This window comes from Scardinius erythrophthalmus, assembly GCF_964197995.2.
Source record: "Scardinius erythrophthalmus genome assembly, chromosome: 17".
In the NCBI taxonomy this organism is placed as follows: Eukaryota; Metazoa; Chordata; class Actinopteri; order Cypriniformes; family Leuciscidae; genus Scardinius; species Scardinius erythrophthalmus.
This window is the reverse complement of record NC_138237.1, coordinates 17,526,739-17,550,386: the sequence shown is the minus strand read 5'-3', so window position 1 is coordinate 17,550,386 and position 23,648 is coordinate 17,526,739. Positions and strand designations below refer to the sequence as shown.

At 36.9% G+C, this 23,648-nt stretch overlaps 2 protein-coding genes across 2 annotated transcripts; both read left to right on the top strand.

Annotated features, from left to right (window-relative positions):
- Positions 1 to 11,399: 11,399 nt before the first annotated feature.
- On the top strand, positions 11,400 to 12,356 carry LOC308706056 (odorant receptor 131-2-like; the record flags this gene model as incomplete). The annotated part of the gene is made up of 1 exon (XM_081391442.1): positions 11,400 to 12,356. One exon carries the CDS (start codon positions 11,400 to 11,402, stop codon positions 12,354 to 12,356), a length of 957 nt encoding a protein of 318 aa, XP_081247568.1.
- Positions 12,357 to 15,680: 3,324 nt separating this feature from the next.
- Positions 15,681 to 20,261, top strand: diablob (diablo, IAP-binding mitochondrial protein b). The gene is made up of 6 exons (XM_081390075.1): positions 15,681 to 16,037; positions 16,343 to 16,475; positions 17,663 to 17,788; positions 17,885 to 17,995; positions 18,162 to 18,258; positions 19,449 to 20,261. Exons 1-6 carry the CDS (start codon positions 15,997 to 15,999, stop codon positions 19,643 to 19,645), a joined length of 705 nt encoding a protein of 234 aa, XP_081246201.1. The 5' UTR covers positions 15,681 to 15,996; the 3' UTR covers positions 19,646 to 20,261.
- Positions 20,262 to 23,648: the final 3,387 nt, after the last annotated feature.

Here is a 23,648-nt window from a genome sequence, read left to right as displayed (position 1 = left end):
TCCAGTTTGTTTTTATTATGCCCTTCACTCGCTAACTTCCCTCCATTTCGTTCACTCGGATGTACGAGTGCCCACTACTGGCGGAACCTTTGCAATAGGCTGAATTGGAACGTGCTAAGCCCTTTATCACTTGGAATCCACTATGGGGTTGATTTGTTTAATTTTTTTTAATCTTTTACGAAATTGTTAAATGTAGCATTCTACATATATATAGGTGTGTTTGAGTTGTTTAAACAATTTTTTTTTAAATAATTAATATATCATGGAGTTGTTTGTGGTGGGTTAAATTAAACGCAATAAACGTTGACGTCACAATCGTGTTGCATTGTGGTATATGGAGCTGCCTGAAGTGTACATATGAAGTAGACTCGATTTTGACCGAGGGAGGGAGGGTCCATATAAACTTCCCTCGTCCACTTCACAAAGTGGAACACACTTCAAAATGGCGGCAGGGATTCCACCGAGGGGAAGTGCTTAGGGAAGTTCGCAAGTACGTGTCTAATATGCCCTGTCCCAAATGGCGCACCTCATGTGGACTTTTGGTCTCGTGGACTTAAATTGCACGTGCTCGCCGAGTCTACGAGTCCGTAGGCCGTTCCATTCAGCATTTTAACACTCTGAAGTGTGCTCAGCAGCGCCCCCTTTGTACCTTTGAAGCGGTCTTCCGCGAAGCCCGCTTAGATGCAGGCTCCACAGGAATCCTTGCGAAAGGCCAATCAGACAACAGATGGGAGGAGATTTCGCTCACGGACAATTGTTGACATGGCTGAGAAGAAAATATTATGGTTTTTATGACCTAGATGTACATTTTACCAGTTGTTACCTACAGTTTATACAAACATTTTGGTCATCGACCAGTGGTTGATGTCTCAAACATAATAATAGTGCGTTGAATAATACGATCACATTATGATTCATTAAATAAATAGAACCGAATGTCATATGCAAACATAGTGTGAATATTGAAACCTGTAAATTCATCTGAAACTCATGCACATTTTCATTATGTGTTAAAATTGTAATTTTTGTTCAAATGGAACATTATGTATTATTATGTACAAATGTATACATCATAAGCATGATGTATCTATTGTCTAATGCCCAGGTGGCATGCACAATATCAAAATATAGAACTGTAAAATTAGGCTGTGTAGTTAACATGGAGATAAGACGTCGGAGCGTAAAAATGGGATTTCTCCTTTCCAACAACAACCAGACCGTTATTTCCGGCTTGACGATCGAGTCTGTCCCAAAAATACCTCTCAATGTGCCCTCGTGGACTTGCGCCAAGGGCCCTATAGGTCTGCACTAGACGTCACCAAAGTGTAACTCTGAGGAAGTCCACAAGTCCGGAGTGTGCCATTTGGGACAGGGCCAAAGTGGAGTGGAACGCAGCCACTGACAGTAGGCCGCATTAAAAGCATCCTTCGACTTGGGACAGCCTTCGTCACTCCGCTGACGCAATCGGCCTTCAAATGCGGCCTTTGGAGGATTGAGCTACAGGGTGCTTCTCAATTCTTATTTGTGCATCCTCGTTACCTTTCCTCGCGAAGGAAGGCTGCAAGGAAAGAAAAGGAGGGCAGAGGAATCGAATGAAAGCTTTTTTTATACAATGGAATACTTGATCACTCAAGTGTCACTTCACTGCGTCATCAGCAGCGCTCAAAGGATCTGCCCTTATGTTGTTGAAGTTTGGTTATTTAAGAAATTTATAATCAGGGCTTGACATTAACACCCGCCAACCCGCCAAATGCGGGTGGATTTTGCTCGTGGCGGGTAACACAGTCACTCCAACTAGCCACTTTGGCGGGTTGAATAATTGTAGTCTTTTCAAAAGGCATCTGAAATAAGTGTGACACTACGACACTACAACTCCCATAGGGCTGTCAACGAATATTCTAAATTCGAATATATATTCGAATAGTTTTAAAAAACAGAATTTCGAAGGTGAAAATTAATATTCGAATGTGGAAAAACGCCCGCGGTAGCAGAGGCGCGGCTGTCTGCTTTGCGAGTGGGTGCGCTGCCTGAGGGGTCAGGGACAAGTCATTTTATTAAACGTTAAACAGAAACATTACTAAAGTGTAGGCTACTGTACTGACTGAATAGATAGGCTATTGCATGAATAAGGTAGGTTTGATACAGCAGTTTCATGCACTGCAGGCTTCCACTGGTTTGATTATTTACCGTTTCACGTCAAGGAAAAGTTCCATGTTTACCACTGCACAGCACGCTCGGAGCATTCAATGTCGATTATATATACTGTAAAACTTCAATTAATGTTAATAATATTTGTTTCAATCAGTGAATGAAGCCTGCTATATAAGAGTCGCGACCTTAAATGGCTTGCATAAAACTCTTGATCATTTTTAAACTGTTATGCACAGAGCGCGTGGCGCCTCATTCGCGCCGCAAGACCTCCAGACGCGCGTAAACGCGTCTTTACACTCGCGCCAGATGCTCTATTCGCGTTTGGTGTTGAGGGTGAGGGAGAAAGAGTGCCTGCGAGTGAGCGAGCGAGAGTGAGTGAGGTCTGCGGTCTTGGCCATTAGGGTGCTTTCACATCTGTAGATCGGTTCATTTGGTCCGGACCAAGGGAGAAAAATTATACTTTGTAGCATTTTTCAGGCGTTTTGGTTTCTTTTCACACCACACTTATCGCTCTAGTCCGGATCAGTTTATGAAACGAACCAAAATGCAGTCATGTGACAACATCCACATCACTCGTTGGCAAGATGGGTCTTGAACGTATTTTTCCAACGTAAAATTCCAACAGAACTCCCAGGAATTAAACAAAGAGGAGGAAAATCCGGCAGACAACACGCCACTTTTTACTATGGAGAGACGACTGCGTGGTCTGATTGTATCCCTAGTCATAGTTTATTATACAGTTTGTCCAAAGCGAGGATGCGGCTTAAAAAAAATGTTTTATTCAATGCACGCGGCGAGTCATTTAAGGAGGAGGCGACGCGTGCATAACACGCCACTGTTTACTATGGAGAGACGACTGCGTGGGCTGATTGTATCCTTGGTCATATGTTATTATAGTTTACACCACTTTAGACAAACAATAATATTTGAGAATGAAGCGAGGATGCGGCTGTTAATAATTTCTATAAGGCTCTGTCTGCACCTCCTCACAAATCCAATTTTATCCGCGAGTGCAAACTGTCAACAAACATTTCTCCTCATCCCATAATCACAGCGCAGCTGACTACGGCAACTGGTTTAGTCCAAAAATGCGCATTTCTTTGGCAGTTGGTTCTGTTCGAGGTCGGATCACGTTCTCACCACAAACGAACCGCTCCAGAGTTCGTTTCGAAGCGTACCGAGACCACCTCTTCGAGCAGGTCTCGGTACGCTTGTTTGGTCCGCTTTTGGTGCGCACCCGAGTGCGATTGCCGCATTCACACCTGCCCAAACGAACCGCACCAATGGGGAAAACGAACTCTAGTGCGATTCAACCGAACTAAATGAGGCAGGTGTGAAAGCACCCTTAGTTGATTTCCTTGTTTTCGTGTAGGTAATACGTTGTCAAATATGTTTAAACTTAAATAAACTACCTATACAAGTAGTTATGTCTCTTTGTATTAATTTGTCCTGTTATTGACGTAATGCGCGTCATTGACAAAATGCGCAACCAGATGTTCGAATAGTTCGAATATAAGCTATGTGGTTTTTTTTAGAGGGAATATTCGAAGGTAATTTTTGAGCAATTTTGACAGCCCTAATGAGTATTGTCGCTAGTGACAGACAACAAAGAACCTGCTGGAGTTATGTCGTATGCCGGTGGAGCAATGTGGCGACATAATACATAATACATGGTTTTATTTTTAAAAAGGAGCTTTACACACAACCAGGGGCGGGTCTACGTGGTGGCCAGGGGGGGCACCGGCCCCCCCTGAAATTCGATTGGCCACCCCAGGTGCCCCCCCTATAAGATGTCTTGTGATTGGTTCATTTTACGGCCATCAGTTTATAGACTCTACTGAAGTTCGCGATTCATAAAGTGCAGCGCCAGAAAAACAACGGTCGTCGCGGACTTGGACTTTTACTTTATCAATCAAGAGTGTGAAGTCAAGACACCAAACAAAGAGCTGCCAGTCAGCCCCGAAACAGAAGTTTTAGTTCCAGAAGTTTCAGCTGTTTTAGTTGAGGTCTGCCTTCCTTCTTTTTCGACTGTTTTCCTCTCTTTCTGCTACTGTTACTCCAGAGCTGCCAACTCTCACACATTCACCGTGAGACACACGCAATTTTCACACTCTCTCACGCCACATCCATTTTCTCACGCACAGAAAAATCGCGAAGCAAAGAGGACACGGAGACCGACAGACTAGACAGAGCAGGTTACTTATGATATAAAAAAAATCTCAGCTCTCATATTCTGTCAATTTTATTACGAAATTCAAACGTTTTGGCGCTTGTAACGTTAAATGTGACGTGACAGATCCCTAGCGCACGTGAACCGATCATCTCTACTAGCTAATAGTAAAAAAACATGAATGAACACTGAAGATACAGTACAACTTACCGAAATGTATATTCCTCATACATAATATCGATCAATCAGTGTTTTTCATCAGTGTGAAGAGGTCAATAACACAGCTGGAGAACAATTATGTCCCATTTACCTCAGGAAAGCCATTTAATTAATATAATAGGCTACAGTACATTGGCAAGAAAAAAATAGCTATAGAGAGTATTTAGCTAAATATGTGTTATATATTACATATTTATTATAATTTTACTTATTTCATTAATTAAAGTTATTATAATTTTTTAAAAAATGTACGCATTATATTTAATTTGAGTTATTTTTAACCTTAAATAATAGCCTATACCAGCTGATAGGGCTCTCTGTATGTTTACAGCATCAGGTGAGTTGTTTTTTTCTTGAGAAAAAACGCCTATCTTGTGTAGCCTACCTAATATTTATCCAAATGAGTCAATATTAAATCAAATCACAATAATTGAATTGAAATAATAAAAAAGTGTAGCTTACCAGAAATTGTACCAAAACATTGTAACATGTCACTAAACCTAATAAAATTCAGTTTAGTTACTAAAATGTTAGTGACAATCACAATACACTCCAAGCTAAACTCAAAAGTTGGCAGCTATTATTGTTTCTAAACTAAAGACTGTTCTTTAATATATTAGTAGAGCACAATGTAATGGTTCCATATTTTATTTTTAAACTGTGGTGTTTTCATTTGAAGTGTTATAGTGTAACTCTGTGTTACCAAAGTCCTTTTAGGCAAGTCGTGCCACTCGGCCGCCATCTTGGCAACGCCTCCGGGCAGCTATTTCGGACTAACAAGACCAGGCTCCTATCTGGGCAGAGAGTCAGAACTGCACTGTGCACTGGTCACCGGGACATAAAAACTGCATGTATAGAAACAGCAGTAAAATATGATAAAAATCGCTGAAAAAGTTTGATGACTTTGCCCCAAAATAAGGTTTAAAACGCCTTTTTCCCTACAGGTTATACTTTTACTACGCATGCGCAAGGGTTCACGTTCACGACACCAACTTAATTTACGTCTCTATCCAGAATGCCGGTGTTGTGCCAGCACTTAAACAATTACATGTATTTAAATGTCTGAAACCTAAAATAAACATTATGTGGTTAAAACACTGAACAGTTGTGATAGAGATGACAAGCGCTGAGCGCGTCCGTCTTTGGCTCAGCGCCAGCCACAGCGCGAAAGCACAGGTTGAATATGGCAGTTATGTCACGTCACTCTACATTCGCTCCTTAGTGGTCAGCTGCTGACTGTTAAAAGCAGATGATTGGCTTTCCAGCGGGAGGGGCGGGACATGTGCATACAGCCGCCATCTTTGCCGTTACGGGTTTTCCTTATATAGTTGTATTGAGGATTGAGGAAGTGGCATGTCTCATATAAATTGTCTCTGGTGTTACTCAGCTTTTTTGTAAATTAATCTGAAAGAAATGTTGAATGAAACACTATGATGTTTTGGCCAAACCATTTGAATTATTACAGTGGGGGGATTTTTTTTATTTTTATTTATTTATTTATTTATTTATTATTTGAAAGAGATTGTGAATAAAACTACTGTATATTGTAATGGCCAAACTACTTATTAAAAGAAAATAATTGACATCGTTTCTGCTTCTGGGATTTTAAAATTGCTCATTATTAAAATTGCTTTTATTTTATAAACTTGTTAGTTTTATGGAAACACTAAAAATAATAAACACTGGCTCTCAAATTTAACTTAATGGATATATAGGGATAACAAAAAACTAAATTAATCAAAAATGTGCTTTATTACTACATTTGTTTACAAGTAACTTTATTCAAGTTAAAAAAATAATAAAATCAATAGGATTTACGTAATATAGGCTACTGTAGAATTTAGCTTCTTTTTTTTTGGTCACTGGCGGCCACCCCGTTTGGAGGCAGTGCCCCAGCATGGCCCCCCCACTGAAAATGCTCTAGACACGCCCCTGCACACAACCTTATCAGAGCTAGTGATAATGACCTGTATTGTTATATATTTATGTAGTCTTGATTTGGGTGTATACAGTGGTTTTACATTTAAAAGGGTTGTAAATCTAGTTCAAGTACATTTTAGCACGCCATAGTCAACTTTTATCAGGTAATTTCACAACAACAAAAATGTGGCTAGTAAAAATGCTGTGTGGCTAGTAACTTTGGAAAACCACTAGCCACATTGGCTAGTGAGCAAAAAAGTTAATGTCAAGCCCTGTTTATAATAAATAATAATAAAGCAAGATACCCTGTTGAAATATGTGAGATATGTGGTTTATATAACTGCAAAGGTAAAGAAATGATTGTGACCGATGTAAGGGGGAATTGATACGTGCCTCATGTTTAGTCAATAAAACTCTTCCGCATAGGGTACACCCGTGTATCCTCGCTCATGACTCCTCCTCACTCCTCACTCCTCGATCCTCGCGGTGCAATTATAGAATTGAGATGTCCTTCAAGATGGCTGAGCTCGATCGGTTTCCGGGCAATAGGTTGGAGGACGGAGGAGCGAGGAAACGAGGAGGGATATTGAGAAGCACCCCCTGAATTTGGACACAGCCCGCAAGTGCTTAGGGTGCCATTTGGTTGCCAACGTAATTTCCTCATTATTTTCACCTGGGATGTTCCCATGACAACGCAGCACTGTGTCCATCATCAGCTGTTCTTACGACAGACATTTCTTATTATTGCTGTTAACATTACTGTTGAAAATAAATATACATTTTATACAAAAAAAGTTTTTAAAATATGCGTTATATACTGTATCTGTGTGTGAGTGTCTTAACTTTAAAACTTGCCATCATATCTTTGGACCCTATTACCTAATATTTCTTACCTATTCTTACCTGTTATTAAGGTTATTCTGTTATTATTCTTACCTCCCAGCAAACATTTGGACGTTTAATGACCGTTGAAAAGACGTCCGTCCGAGACGTCCCGTCATGGTTGAAAAATAGTTCCAAAATGGAAGTTGAACCGACGTCTTTTCTGGCCGTGAATTCCACGTCTCTTCTGGCCGTGAATTCCACGTCTCTTCTGGCCGTGAATTCCACGTCTCTTCTGGCCGTGAATTCCACGTCTCTTCTGCGCGTCCCTGGACGTCTAAATGCGTCGTCATATGTGTTTAAATGTGTTGCATAATTTAAGTGTATATATAAGCCTGCATATAAAATAATCACACACCTATTGTGTAACATCGTGAAAGACAATCAAGTCTTGAGGTTTAGCCTACACATCTTGACAAAGGTTCTAAAAAGGTCCAAAATTGGTCCAGTCAGACCTGAACGTCAATAAAACGTTTTAATCACGTGTACATCAAAAACAATAACACATTATTTGTGGACATAAGCAAAAAAGAAGCATGTTCTGATTAAGCACAACATTTTATTGATATTGAACAGCCAAAATTTCTCTTTATTTTTTTCAATGTTTAACATTTCGTGAGCTTAGAATTTTAAGGTTCTATCTCCACTTTTGGTTGAAATTGAGTTTTTGCGATCTGATCCATTAGGTGTTTATTAATGCCTGTGGGGTGTTATTTTTGTAAAAAAAAAAAAAAAAATTGTTAGTAGTTATTAATAAAATAAAAGGTTCCATCTCACAAAACATAAACCGAGTTTAAAAACTTTGATGCTCAATAAACTACAATAAACGGAGATAGAACCTTATAATTCTAAGCTCTCGATTTGTTAACCAAACTAAAATACCAATTGCAAAATACTGAATTATTATATAAAGATAGTTCACCCAAAAATGAAAATTATGTAATTTACTCACCAAATTCCAAACCTGTATGAGTTTCTTTCTTCTGCTGAACACAAAAGAAGATATTTTGAAGAATGTTTGTAACCAAGCAAATAGAGCATCCACTGACTACCATTGTTGGAGAAAAAAATATTATTAATGGGAAGCGACATCTGCTTGGTTACAAACATTCTTCTAAACATCTTTGTGTTTAGCATAGAAAGGTATACAGGTTTGAAACATGAGGTTGAGTAAATGATGACAATTTTCATTTTTGGGTGAACTATCCCTTAAACACATTGTTTGGCTCATTTTTTGTATCCACCACCCCCAGCTCTTCCTGGAGCGTGTTTCAGGTGTTCTGCCATTGCTGCATCAATTTCAGTGTCTGTATAGCATGTGGGCTCCACCTCTTCACATCATCTAAGGGAAGAGAATATATTTCTTTTTAAAATAAATGAAAATTAAAAATTTGAGGTAAATGACATGCACTTATTTTCAAAATATTTTTATGGTCTTCAGCTAAATTCAAAACAGCATTTGTCCCCTGCCTCTTCAATACCACTGTGGTGCCCTTGAGAAAGACCCTTAACTAGGTGTGTAACAGTGAGAAAGTGAACAGGACATTTCTGATAAAGACAGGTGGGCTGTGATGTCCCCTGAATAGACATGTTTAGCAATTCTAAAATTACAAAAATTTTAAAGCAGTTACTGAAAACATACATGTTCAAATCCAGCTAAACATTTCATTCTACTTCAGATAATTTACTTTCTGAAAGAAACTCTCAAAAGGCTACATTAATAATTTACAGTAATAACTTTGACTGTATCATTAAACATACTTTATGGTATACCGTCGTATAAGTTCAAAGCAACTTTTAGCCCACTAGCTAATTTTAGCCAAACTCAGTTAACGTTAGCCAATTTCAGTTGACAAGGTGGGCATCATTTCTTTCGGTTCATTCATGTCAAACAAGTAAAACTCTAGCACGTGAATCTAATAATACAAAATGTACGTACCCAACAGTAGATTTTTAATAATATGGGCCTCAATTCCTCCTCTCTTCGTGGTTGTTCAAACTTCAGTGTTCCGGAGTGAGTCTATGGGGAAAACGCGTTAACATCTCGTGAGATAATCTAACCTATCGCGGGATTTGGTAATGTCGGGAGATCTTTTGTTACATCTTGGCAGCACAGTTTTGGCAATTACATCCAACTCAGACATAAATGGTGACCAGATATATTTCTGTTTTACATGCATACATTCCATAAAAAAAAAACAAAAAAAAAAACACAACGTATCAGGTTGAAATAATGACTAAAATGCAGAGGCTTTGCATTCACTTAACCACACTGGGAACTGTGTGATTATAATTTATTTAAACAAGATAAAGTAAATATATTTACTTTGTATACAATTCGTGTATTTCATAAAGATAATTCCTGGGTTTTTTTTCCTCTGTCTTGCTTGACTAGACGTGTACGTCAGTGGACGTGTATTCACAGCCTTGACGTGTAAAGGACGTCAGTGGACGTCTTCACAACCTCTTAAAAACTACTTGGGCAATTAAATTAATTTTTGCAGTATTAACCATGCAAGGATTAAGCACAGCTTTTGCATATTTCACAAGGATTCCATGATGGAGGGTCATGATGGACTATAAATGCACGTGTAAAAGACGTCGCCAGGTGACGTCCTCTCACCCGATAAAGTTTTAATAAGTTGTGTGAATACGTCCACTGACGTGTAAAGGACGTCAGTGGACGTATTCACACAACTTATTAAAACTTTAATTTAATAAAAAATTGTATTAATTATTGCAGTATTAACCACGCAAGGATTAAGCACAGCTTTATCACAATTGATTTCATAGAGGGTCATGATGGACTATAAATGCACGTGTAAAAGACGTCGCCATGGTGACGTCCTCTCTCACCCGAAACACAACATGGTATATATTGAACTACACGTAGCTAAAAGTCAAAATAACAATTATACATGCAACCTCAGATAACTGTAGACATGCACACATGTATCTGAATGCATTTTTAGGAAATGTTCTGTGTTACATATTTTTATCGATTTATGCCGTCATACCGCGACTATTTTTGGCCAGGGACACGACGTTGCCGTCGGACCAATGTTTGCTGGGCTGTTATTCTTACCTGTTCTTAAGCCAATTATTCTTATTATTCTTACCTTCTTCTTACATATTTCTTACCTCTTGAAACTTATTTAAACATAACATGACAAAAGTTGTATAATGTAACTGATGTATAGATTAATATCATACCCTCATGATCTTTTTCTCTAGGTTTTTTTTTTTTTTCAGCTCTTTGTATTCTTTGTATATTTTTATTTGCATTCTGATGACATTGAACATTTTGTTAAAGCTACAATATGTAATTTTTTTCGCCGCTAGGGTTCGCTAATCTCTTACAATAACAAAGGCGTAGGTTGATGACGCTGAGCAGAATGATGGTACTTGCTGTCATGCTGATGGATCTAATAAGGTTTATGGATGAGTGAATACATTGATGTATTCACTGATGTACTGCATGTTCTGCGCGTCTCTGTGAATGAGCGACACAGTTTGCGTGCCGCTCATGGTGTTTTCAGCGTCTCACTATGAGGACATGAACACATGTGAACTTCATCGCAGAGATGCTATGAGAGTCAAATCACGAGCATTTAATTTGATAAAAACAGATCAGTAACAGCTCTGGATAAAACTAATGTCATACATTCGTCATATACACACAGAAACACTAAGGTGTTTAAGACAAGCCGTCAAAATAAAAGTTCGGTCTAACTTGAAGAAATTATAACAGAAATATATTACTATTGCACAGTAGAGCATACTTTAAGTAGGCCTAATAATAATAATAAAACACAATAATAAAACAATTATTAAGTTTATTAAAACTAAAAATATTTGTGACGCACACACACACAACCCAGCCTCTGGGATTCTGTTTGATGGTACATAAAATGTGATGCTCTGACCTCTGTGCCTTTAACAGCTCTTGTGAGGGAAGCATGTACTGTAGATTTGCAGTTACAAGGATCGTTGCAATATTGCAGTGTTACTCTATTCAGTGTTCTATAACAGCAGCTGTGGTTATACTCTTTTGAAAATGTCTAATTTTAATGAATCTAAATCTAATCTCACTCAGACTCTGTTGGTGTTGAATCAAGATGCACCAATGAAGGCATTTTTGGTTGTGACCCCATGTGTCATTTTCCTGTATGTCAATGGAGTCATGATCTTCACTTTGAGGAAAAAGACTGTTTTTCAGGAGACATCCCGCTATATTCTCTTTGGTCACATGCTTTGGGTCGATACACTGAATCTCATTATGAGTGTAGTGTTGTTTATGTGTGCTATGAGTAGGATTTTAATTATGAAAAATGTCTGTCTTGTTCTTCTCATGGCTGCAACAGCTCTCTATCATGTCTCTAACTTAAATCTGGCTTTGATGTCACTGGAGAGGTATGTGGCCATCTGCATCCCTCTCAGACATGCAGAAATCACAAATTTGGAAAGAACTCACATAGCTTTCGGTGTTGTTTTGATCTTTGGTTTGATTAAGTCCCTGTCTGAGTTGATTATTTTCTATTCTATTGATTCTACAGACATAGCAATGAATTTGTTCTGCTCAAGAACTACTCTTTTCAGACTGCAGATATATAAGAAACTCGATATAGCTTTCACATGTATATTTTTTGTATTAGTGTGTTTTGTTATTAGCTTTTCTTATTCCTCTATAGCTGCTGTGGCTAAAACAGCCTCCTGTGATAAAATGTCAGCCAAAAAAGCCAACAAGACTGTTCTGTTGCATCTAATACAGCTGGGTCTTGGGGCATCATCCATTTTAGTTGGAGTTATCCAAGAAGCTATTTATGTTTATACTGACTATATAACTTCATTGAATGTGATGTATTTTTGCTTTATAGTGTTTATAATTTTCCCTAAATGTCTAAGTCCTCTTATATATGGCATGAGAGACCAGGCCTTTAGCTCTTTATTTAAATACTACTTCACATTCGGTAAAGGTAAAGTTAAACCAGTTATAATAAAGCAAAACGTTTAGTAGCAATGGTTAAAAAATTTGCACTTAATATGGTACCATATTTAAATATATTGGATATGTTCATGGATATTGAGATAATAATATGAGATAAAAATGTTTTGTAATTTGTTGTAAAGATGTACGTTGAATCAGACTAAAATCGGATTAAATATGCAAGCATTTAGACATGTTAAACCTTTTTGACAATCTGTTTGTATTATTTTCCCATAGTAAAATGTGCCCGTAGATATAGCAAAAATGTTTTGTAATTGCTATTTTTTTGTAAAGGACTATGTTTTTACACTCTTTCTGGTTATGTGCTGAAGATTATTAGTTGTCATTTAGATTTGTACTGTTTTGGACAAAATTAACATACCTAACCTGTGAGTAATTGATTTGCAGGAGATATTAATGTTTGACACCCATGATGAGAATAACATATTCAACATGTTAGCAGCCCTAAAATGACCCTTAAGAAACCCTGTTTGTCAAACATCACATTAACAAAATTACATGGACAAAAGAAGCCACGGTATAGGAATATTTAATGTGACCATTAAAGGGAAAGCAAAGGATTTAAACAAGACTTCTATCAGTGTCCAACCACGTTGCAACTGAACAACTGAACATACATTTTACTAGTTTTACTTGATCTTAGTGCTGCGTTCAATACTATAGATCATACAATACTCTTAGATCGACTACAAAATTATACTGGTGTTCAAGGACAAGCATTAAGCTGGTTCAGGTCATACTTATCAGACCGCTACCATTTTGTCTATTTAAATGGAGAAAAATCGATCATAACTTCAGTAAACTATGGAGTGCCGCAGGGATCTGTGTTGGGCCCTTTATTATTCTCAATATATATGATGCCACTTGGAAATATTATAAGGAAACATGGAATTAGTTTCCATTGTTATGCTGATGACACTCAAATCTATATTTCATCACGGCCAGATGAAAACGCTAAATTATCCAAATTGACAGAGTGTGTTAAAGATATAAAAGATTGGATGACGCGTAATTTTCTTTTATTAAATCCAGACAAGACAGAGGTAATACTTATCGGTTCAAAAAACCGCCCACAAAACCTCTTACAATACAACTTTAACATCGTAGGATGTCCTGTTACTTTATCCTCTACAGTAAAAGACCTGGGTGTTATACTCGACTGCAACCTGTCTTTTGAAAATCATATTTCATATGTTACAAACAGCCTTTTTCCACCTTAGAAACATTGCTAAGCTACGTAATATGCTATCAGTTTCTGATGCAGAAAAGCTAGTTCATGCATTCATGACCTCGAGACTAGATTACTGTAATGCTTTATTAGCTGGTTGTCCTGCATCCTCAATAAACAATCTACAGTTAGTCCAAAATGCAGCTGCTAGAGTTCTTACTAGATCAAGAAAATATAATCATATAACACCGGTTTTATCATCACTGCATTGGTTACCTATAAAGTTCCGTATTATTTACAAGGTATTGCTACTGACTTATAAAGCCCTAAACGGCTTAGCTCCAGTCTATTTAACGGATCTTCTATAACGCCCTATAATCCATCGCGCTCTTTAAGATCAATAAATTCGAGGCTTTTGGTCATACCTAGGATATCCAGATCCACCAAAGGAGGGAGAGCATTTTCACATTTAGCACCAAAACTCTGGAATAGCCTTCCTGATACTGTTCGTTGCTCAGACTCGCTCACCCAGTTTAAAACTAGATTAAAGACGCATCTTTTCGGCCAGGCATTCATATAATATTTTTAATCTTACAGTTCAAACTACAATCCGGCCTCTAGTTCATAAACGCCAGAGGAGAACTGGCCCCCGACTGAGCCTGGGTTCTCCCAAGGTTTTTTTTTTTCTCCATTAGGTCACTTGATGAAGTTTTAGGACACCATTAGGTCACTTGATGGAGTTTTTCGGTTCCTTGCCACTGTTGCCTTTGGCTTGCTCAGTTGGGGATATTTTGGGGATATTTTATTTTATTTTATCAATCAATAAATTCCACTAGAAACAAACCTTGTTGTATTATTTTAATTTAATACTGTGAAGCTGCTTTGATACAATCTGTATTGTGAAAAGCGATATACAAATATACTTGACCTGAACTGACCTGACATTTTATTGCATAAATGTGATGTATTTTGCATTTATGCATTAGAAGTAAAACATTACTTATAGCTGCATCCTAATTCAGAAGTCTCATCCTTCACAAGCTTGCATTCAAAGGCCGAGTGTCATCGCGGTGCAACGAAGGCTGTCCCATTTCGAAGGCTCATTCATATACGGCCTACAAATGCGCCTATCTTTCCCTGGGCCGAGTGGATCCTTCGCAGCCTAGCCTATTTAAAGATTAATTGTGCGATGGTGACGACTGGATTTAAAAAAAAAAGAAAAACTAATTTTAATTCTACTTCAAATTAAAACATGTATTATTAATCTGTTTGTTGTATCAACCTTACATTTGTGGCCTGTTTTTTCATAAATGGTACATTCATTAGAATATAATAAATAAATTAAAATAAACAAAGCTTTGAAGAGTTTTTTTATGTGAATAATATTGCCAAAAATGTTAGGTAAGATCTAGTATTAAAACCTAGCAAGATCTAGCATTTAAAAGATTGCACCACATTCAAACAACATCATTATAATTTCCCATCTGTGAGTTTTTAGAAAAGGAAGTGCGTCTTTCGTGACTTGAAAGCTCTCGAGTATCACGACAAACACCCCCAATGGAACTCCCCTGAACTTTAAAGTTAGTGATCACATTAATTATTTACATTGACTTTTCAGACTGACAAATATGTTTTTCTTTATACGATTGTTTGGGAATAGGTATTTCCATAAAGAATAACAGAGACAACTAAAGGTTCACTAAAAGTCTTCAGGGCCTGAATCCTTCACAAACACAAACACTTAATGAGAGGGTTGTCTTACAAGACTCTTGAGTCTTCAACACTCATGATCAATAGAAATTATATTATATATTATGATATACAATCACTTGAAATCCTGTCTCCCTTTGGTCTTTATTTTAGATACATATAATTAGGCCTACCTAATTATTTGAAGCCTAAATCATAAAACTGTATGTAGAAACTATACATCGAAAGGATAAAAGAGAAAAAAGATAAACAACATTTTGTCATGTCAATGTTATTCAGGTCATATGAGAGGGCTGATAAGGTTACAATGATCAAACTAGAAAACACGTAGGCCCAAAACAGGATACTCCTGTAGGCCTATCTAAATGTCATGGCATTTTGTTTAACTATGGTGAAAGTATGCTCGCAGACCTGGTTGTGGCGGTTATGACTGCCAAAGAGATAGAGAAAATGAAACTAAATGGGCTCAAATAGACATAGCATAGATCACTATAAGATATTGGTTATTGTTTAATGGTTATGTAGAAATGGTAAAACATTAGGTTTAACAACTGACAAATCATTTAATAAGGAGGCTGGCAGAAAATGTGTGTATAAAGAGCGTCATTCGCTACGGATTCGGTCATCTTAAAACGTGTATAAGTGCGTCATTCGCTAAGGTTTTTTGGACAGTCATCTTAAATATCCACAAGGCTTGCCTTGAACCACAGGGTGCAATTCTCTGTCAACACCGACAGAGGGAGATCGTCATCCTTCATCTCAACAAGTATGGCGGCGTACAGAAGGAAATTGTTCGCTGTCGGACTGAGGTTGTATATTGTTTTTATCCGTCTTATTCTTCAAGATTGTTTAATTTCATGAAACGTAGTCTTAGTGTATTTGTGGTTTCTGTACAATCATCAATAATGGAACAGCAGTTGCCGTTACATAAACATATGTTGTGTAAATTCGATCAGATGTTTTGGCTGGTGTTAATATACATTGTTGCCCATATTTCTTATTTTAACTTTCTGAAATCTATTATTTAATAGCTTACTTTACGTTTTATTTTAGCCTGACGTGTTCAAACTGTCGTGTATATAAAGTGTTGTCCTTGAATTCACTGTTTGTGTAGCTGTTCAGCTTCCTTGATGAACAGAAGCTCCTGTCAGAGCAGCCGCAGACTGGCTCTTCTGCCCACACTAATCAGGAAGAACTGGAAGACGCTGAGTGTCTCAGGTGCTCTGTGTGCTGTTCCCTTCATCCAGGTCTGCACCATCACAATGTGACTGGAACATTCACTGTGTGATTGTTGTAACTGCTAATATTTAATAAACAAAGTACTTAAATACTTTAATTTAATAAAATACAGAGTTCAAAAGATGTCGTAATTTCTGATAATTCACTGTCGTTTCACTCAGATATATGTCACAATAGGGAAGAAAAAACTATTGCAACTTCATTTTATGGCAGCTTTTTAAACTGTTGACATTTCAGTTTTGACATCTTTTAAAGGCCTCCTGAAATCAAAATTTAAGTTTTTTAGCTTTTAGTATGAATATGTTAGCCTAAAGGTTATGAATAAGCTAGTGTGTTCCCAAAACAATGACAAAATTCGCATTTAGGAGATATAAGCATACTAAACTTACAATCTCTCACTTCCGCTAAAATGGATCACGGATTTTTAAGACATCACCACGGACTTGAGCTTCTCATCACATCTTCTGTCCAATCAAATGCTCTCTAGAATGTAAAGCGTCCCGCACCTTATGCTAAAAATACCCCCTTGCCAAGAAGACGTTGACACAACACGGATCAATATGGGTTGGAGATGTGTGTTCGGTTGCTCAAACGCTCGAGTTATATTCCGTTTTCCAACTGGATGTTGGTTAAGAATGAACTATTGAATCCATCAGCGCTTGGATTCGCTTCCATGGTGCTTTCAAGTACGACTTGCAGTCTGTGAGATAAACTAAATGCTATTGGCTATTTGAAAAGGGGGAGGAGCCACTCAATTTATCCCGCAGCCTTAGCTTCCTGTTTCAGTGGAAATTACGTCAACGCATCATACAAAGCTGAGCGTTCCAAGGCACTTCAGTGGGCCTTTAATATGGAAATTCAATCTGAATTTTATTCAATGTTGAAAATATTAGAGCAAATGTAAAGCTGGCTTGAAACATCTACAAAAAAACAGCTTTAGTCGAGCACATCTGCACAGGTCATCCATTTATTAATGGTGGCCTAGCAAGGTGAAGGCTCATGAATATTAATTAGATGGCATGTATAAATGGCTAGGAAGATGACCTAGTAATGTCAACACATCTAATTAATATTTATAAGCTCAGTCTTCACCATATAATGACATTACAGTCTGCCATTAAAACTTCTCTAGTGTTATTTTTTACTAAATTGGTATTTGAAAAACCTCTCACTCTGTTCTCTTTGTCTTGTTTAGAAACCAGAAGGTCTGTCTCATGAAGATCTGGTACGGAGAGCATCATCTCTGGTCACTGACAGTGCTAATACTTTCCTCTCACAGACTACTTTAGCGCTGCTCGACACTCTCACAGGTTATGTTAAGGTAATCACAGCTATTTTGGACAGTGGATTGATGCTTTTGTTTTCATGATTAAAAAATGTTTGCAAAAACATCATCCAACATACTTGTCTTGTTTAGGCTATAAACAGTCTTGTGACTTTACACAAGCGCTATGTGGCTTCCATCAGCAAACTTACTCCTGCGGAGGAGAATGCTATCTGGCAGGTCATCCTTAACCAACGTCAGAAGGTAATGACTTGGAAAAACACAGAGTTAATGTTCACGAGCTTTCATATTAGATTTATCCTTACAGTAATACATTGTAGTTGTTTTTCTGACATTATGTTATAAATAAATTATTAATATACCTTTTTTTTAATGAAATTGATTGCAAAGTTTTTATTTATTTAATTAGGTAATTGACTGGAGAAAGGATTACAAACGATTTGAATCCTGCTGGAAGACTGCCATCAATCTCTCAGAGCTGGCAGCAGAGACAGCCTTCAATGCAGGTAGTGCTCATTTTCTGGAGTAAGTGTTTAAAGGGTTAGTTCGCCCAAAAATGAAAATTCTGTCATGATTTGCTCACCCTCATGTCGTTCCAAATCCGTTTGGAATCTGTTTTTTTGCGCAAACAAAGCACTCGTTTCACTTTATAAAATTGAGGTTAGACTACTGGAGTCACATGGATTACTTTAATGATGTCTTTACTGTCTTTCTGCAAAACGTGCAGACAAAAAGCCCTCAGATTTCATCAAAAAGATCTTCATTTGTGTTCCAAAGATGATCAAATGTCTTACAGGTTTGGAATGACATGAGGGTGAGTAATTAATGACAGAATTTTCATTTTTGGGTGAACTAACCCTTTAAGGCTATTAAGTTAACACTGCTTTACACAACCTTTTTTTGTTAACAGTTCTTTATGAACATCAGGATGATTGGGTAATATTTAAATGAATAAAAAAATAAAACTATTATATAATATATATTTAAAATTTATATTTAAATACACACATTAATTTATACAAACAAAATACATTTAAATCAAGTAAAAAACAGCTCTTTAAGGTACCAATGCAGGTTACCACATTTTAGCGTTAGGCTGTACTTATTTGATTAAAAACACAGTAAAAAATAAATTAATATTATGTAATAATATTACAATTATAAATTTAAATATAAATACAATTACATGCGACAAATAAATATTTACTATTTTAATATATTTTATAATATCCTTTTAATACCCTCTTTACCTTCACTTGTGCATTTTACATTGAGTTTTAAAAATACGGATTTCAAAAACGGAAGCACAAAAGAAAACTCGTCCGGAGTTTTACATAAATCAATCAATGACACGTCCGGTGAGTGAGCTGCATTACACGCGGGATTGCGTGGATAATTTTGGTCATGGCTTGTCTTGAAAAACGATGATTGTTTGATGGCCGTTGTAAGAGAAGTCACACTGCCAAATCTTCTGACACGGCTGTTTTAATCGGCTGTCGGTGAACATGTCAAACTAATGATCAGAGACTTCAAATTTTAGCCTAGGTTTAAAGGAATCTTTTAGAATTTGCTAAATTTGTCTTAGACTGCCAAATCGTGACCAAAATCGTACTGTGTAAACCCAGCTTTAGTGTAGGGGACTCGTTGACATTTGGCCACATGTTGTAATAGCCTAACCCTTGTTTGTCCTTTCCAGGGGCTGACCAAGCTTCTGTGACAGCACAGAGCAGTCTGCAGGTCGCACAGTCCCAGGTGGAACATTTTCGGCAGCTGATGCTGGAGGCTGAGAGAGAACTCAAAGACTCTAAAGCTGAGAACAGTGAAAGGCTTCAAAACCTCAGCCCTGGAATGGAGGATGAGGACATCCCAGATGCATATCTACGAGAGGACTAGTCAAATCAAGACCTTTAGCACAGCTTTAAAATATCTTGAACACTCTGATACAAAGACGTCTACCATTATTGAAGCACAGAATTGTATTTGTACTTGATTAATACTCCCATCTGCAAGTTATTTATTTGTGTTTAAGTGGCTCAGGACAAATGCTTTGTGGTGTGTTACAAATCTGTGATGCAGCCAAGATAATTTCTGTAAATGAATATAAGTATTAAATACAAACTATGAGGGTAAGAAATGGGACTCACTTTCCAGGTTAGGTGCTTCACATTTTTTGGTAATTGATAAGTGCAATTACAGTTTAAGTGAATGGATTTAAACTAGTTTTAGATTTAAAAACTGCTGTTTCATAAATTTGATTAAAAAAATCTCTTTTTATTGCATGCACAATACGTGTGATCTACAATTACAGACATTTTCTATCCTTGTGGTTTCTTAATTCTTAAAATAAACGGTGGCAATTATTTGTTAAAATGTGAATTTATGTCTGTATGTTTCTTATTCTTATTAACATTCTTTCAACTTTTTTAACCATCTATTAAAATGTAATGTGTAAAGACCTCCCTTCTAGACCTGAGTTTGTAATAGCACTAAAATAGATTCACTTCTGTGTCTTGTTTGTCCCATTAGTTTTCTCTTGCCATTCTCAACAAAAACAGTAATGAATCTATCATCTGTTTTTCACAGTCCAGCATCCAAACACTCGTATTTATCTCCCCCTGTTGTTTCCAGTGTGACGGGCTCGTTACCAGCACATCCATCATGTCAGTAGAGATGTTGTCTGCATGCCGTTCAGAGTTTCTCTTTTCACTTATCACTTTTTTAGTCAGCTCTCCAGAGCCAAGGTCATATGTCATTCCTTCGTCCTTTCAGATCTTAATCCAAACAGATTTTTTGATTGTTTGATTCATGGCATATAACTTCATAATGCTGCAACAACAAACAAAAAAAATCTATTTAAGGAAAGGCTATTTAATATTATTCAAATGGCTTGGGTCTTTAAAAAGATAAAGAATCTTAAGATTGGACAAATAGAGTGACAGAAAGTGTTAACGCATAGGTCATGCATTAGGTGTCTAAATGTAGGAACCGTGGACACAAATATAATATTATTACAATGTTATTGTAATATTACAAATATAACAATTGTTTATTACTTTTTTTCTTCTTTGAATTGAATTGTTTTTTTTTGTTTTTTGTTTTTTTTAGGTATGTCTGGTTTTCACTTTTTGAGAAGGGAGTATCTTCCCGAGAGTAACGGCCAGAAGGAGGCAATATAGGACAATAAACAGTTGACATGGTCTTCTCATCTTTATGGATGTAAAACTTGTCTGTGGCATGTAGTGGTGTTAACCTCAAATATGTTCCAGTCTTGATTGATTGATTGATTGATTGATTTGATCGATTTCAAAGACTGACTGACTGGTTGGTTGGCTAGAGAATAGATTTGGGTAAAAAATATTGAATAACTTTGGGAAACAACTTTTCTTAATAATTTTTATTTTAAGTCAATTCCGTCTGCTATTCATTCATGAACATTATAATTTTTTATGTGATTTGTGAAGACCTCTCTTCTGACCTAAATTTGCAAAATCATTAAAGAATATTCAAAATTGGAGGAAATGTACAAGATTTGTAGATATGATTAATAGATTACAAACATGCTGAAAGGCCAAAAGTGAAAGTCCATAAATAGTTTTTCAAATACAGATCAAATGTGACCAACTCAATTATGAAGTATTTTTTGTAAAAGCAAATGTGATGCGATCTGGGAAAACCCACCACATGGTGAAATTTTACCTATTACAGGTTTTGATATCATATGGATGCTGGTATCAAGCCCTTTCCAAATCTGTTTTTATTTTTATCATAGCTTGTTGCTAGCAGAAGTTATGTTTATCTGAAGTCGGCCGATCTCTATGATTTTCTGGAACGGAATTTTGAGAAAAACAGGTTTAAATAACTGTCACCGTTGAGACGCGTCCATCTCGCGATTGTTATGAAACTGCGTGACGTTATAGTTTAAACAGGATTGGCGCGAAATGCGCACTATACACATTCACTGTACATGTATGCGGTTTATTTTAAAGGTAAACTATCTTTGTAGTCTTACGAGACGGACAGGTGTATGGGATATACGGCGATTGTTTTTTTTTTTTTTTTTTTTCACCTCTGCCGGGCGCTAATGGTCGCATAGAATGCATTAGAGAAAGAGAGTATTTTCAGCTTGACACTATAAATCGCTGTTTTTCTGCACTAAACAAGGGAATTTTGCCAAGATATTTTCAGAGATAAGAGAAAAGATGTTATAGAATAATAATTTAATGGAAAAAAAAATTTGACAAAAAAACTGACATTCAAACTATTTTGGAATTTACTGAAAACGGCCCAGCGCGACATCCGACGGGTTTTCCCAGATCGCATCACAAATTATAATTTTTAAACAAACAAACAAATGAACTGAAAAACTGAACTTTGTTTAGCTATTCTGGACAATGTGGCAAAGCCTGGTTTCAGCATCAAAAACAATGTGGTATTTATAGTGTATTCTTTACCAAACATTGGTCAAAGTGACATGAAGACAATAGAAGAGTCAAAAACACTGTTCCTTCCAAGTCGTCAATCCAAAGACTCTGACATCTTCATGGGAAACAACTTGCTAAATGGACAAAGTAAACTCGGCCACGGTTTATAGAACTTGGTTTGGTTTTATCCTATCAGTGTCTGCCCTCTGCGACCATTGTAATGGAAATGCATCTATGGATTTGGACACTGGATCCCACTTCAGGACTTCACTAACATGCCAGTGTTGACTGAAGACTGAAGTAATTTGGGGTTTGCTGGAATAATCAAAGGAAAACCCATAGTCGGTCCAGACAGCAAACATGTAGTTTTTGATCTTGCACTCTGTATTTATAAAGTAAAAGACTTGTTTATTGAATCCAAAATAAAAGAATGAGAATAAGAAGAATACTTCACATTGAGTGATGAGGTTGAACACAAAAATGAGACTGAGAGCATGAATGAAAACAAATGCATAAACAGCTCCTCTGTCCTCCCAGCTGGCATTAGACACCCTTCATTCCCTGCAGCTCTTCTATGCTTAAGTGCTGTTTACTGCCATGCCATATGATGAAATTAGTCACATGATTTATTTTCCGAGCGGGGCTGTTCTACGTTACTTGTCTAGGAAATGTTTAAAACTGCAGCTTATGAAATACTGTAGTGTATTTACTTGAATAAACTATAGAGTGTTCTGCAATGAGGGAGTTAAGTCAGGACGTGTTGGCACAAAGGAGAGTGCACCAAGCCTCCTCTTTTAAGGGTCCTTGAGGACTCATGCAACATTCCGGAGCAGGAAACACCCTCAGTGTGCTTCCCGGTTTTTGAAAGCACAGGGGTGAAAAATATATTTTTCAGGGTGTAAAATATACTAAACATTAAAGTGTTTAGAAAAATCTTTCAGGCACGTAATACTTGATAAATGGCAATGCACTTTACAGAGTTTGAAAGGACAGGTTTGAGCAATTACATCTCAAGTGTTTAAAAGTATGTCCATTTGTTCTGATTCCAGGACAACCTCTGGAGCAAGATGAGGACTAGATTATCACTTGAGTTCAGGATACATTACCATTTGAATGTTGCCATGGCATCACATCATTAGAGACACTAAACCTCTTTGAGGGAAGCTTTCCCAGAAACACGTTTAAAGGCTTTTGTTGCTATCTAACGAAAATGTCTGTAAATTAGATACTTTTTTATTTCTTAATTAGGCTATTTTTTCCATGACACTGATGTTTTTTTTTCCGCTTACATTTTATTTATAGAAAGGTCAAGTCAAAGGTCATGAGAAGTGTAGCAAATACCAATATCTCTAAATTAGATAAAATGATACTCTGCTATAGCCAGCTTATAATTGTAAGTCATAAAACATAGAAATACAGATAACTCTAAAAAAAAGTCGTTTAGTTTATTAATAATTTAGTTTAATAAGTTATGA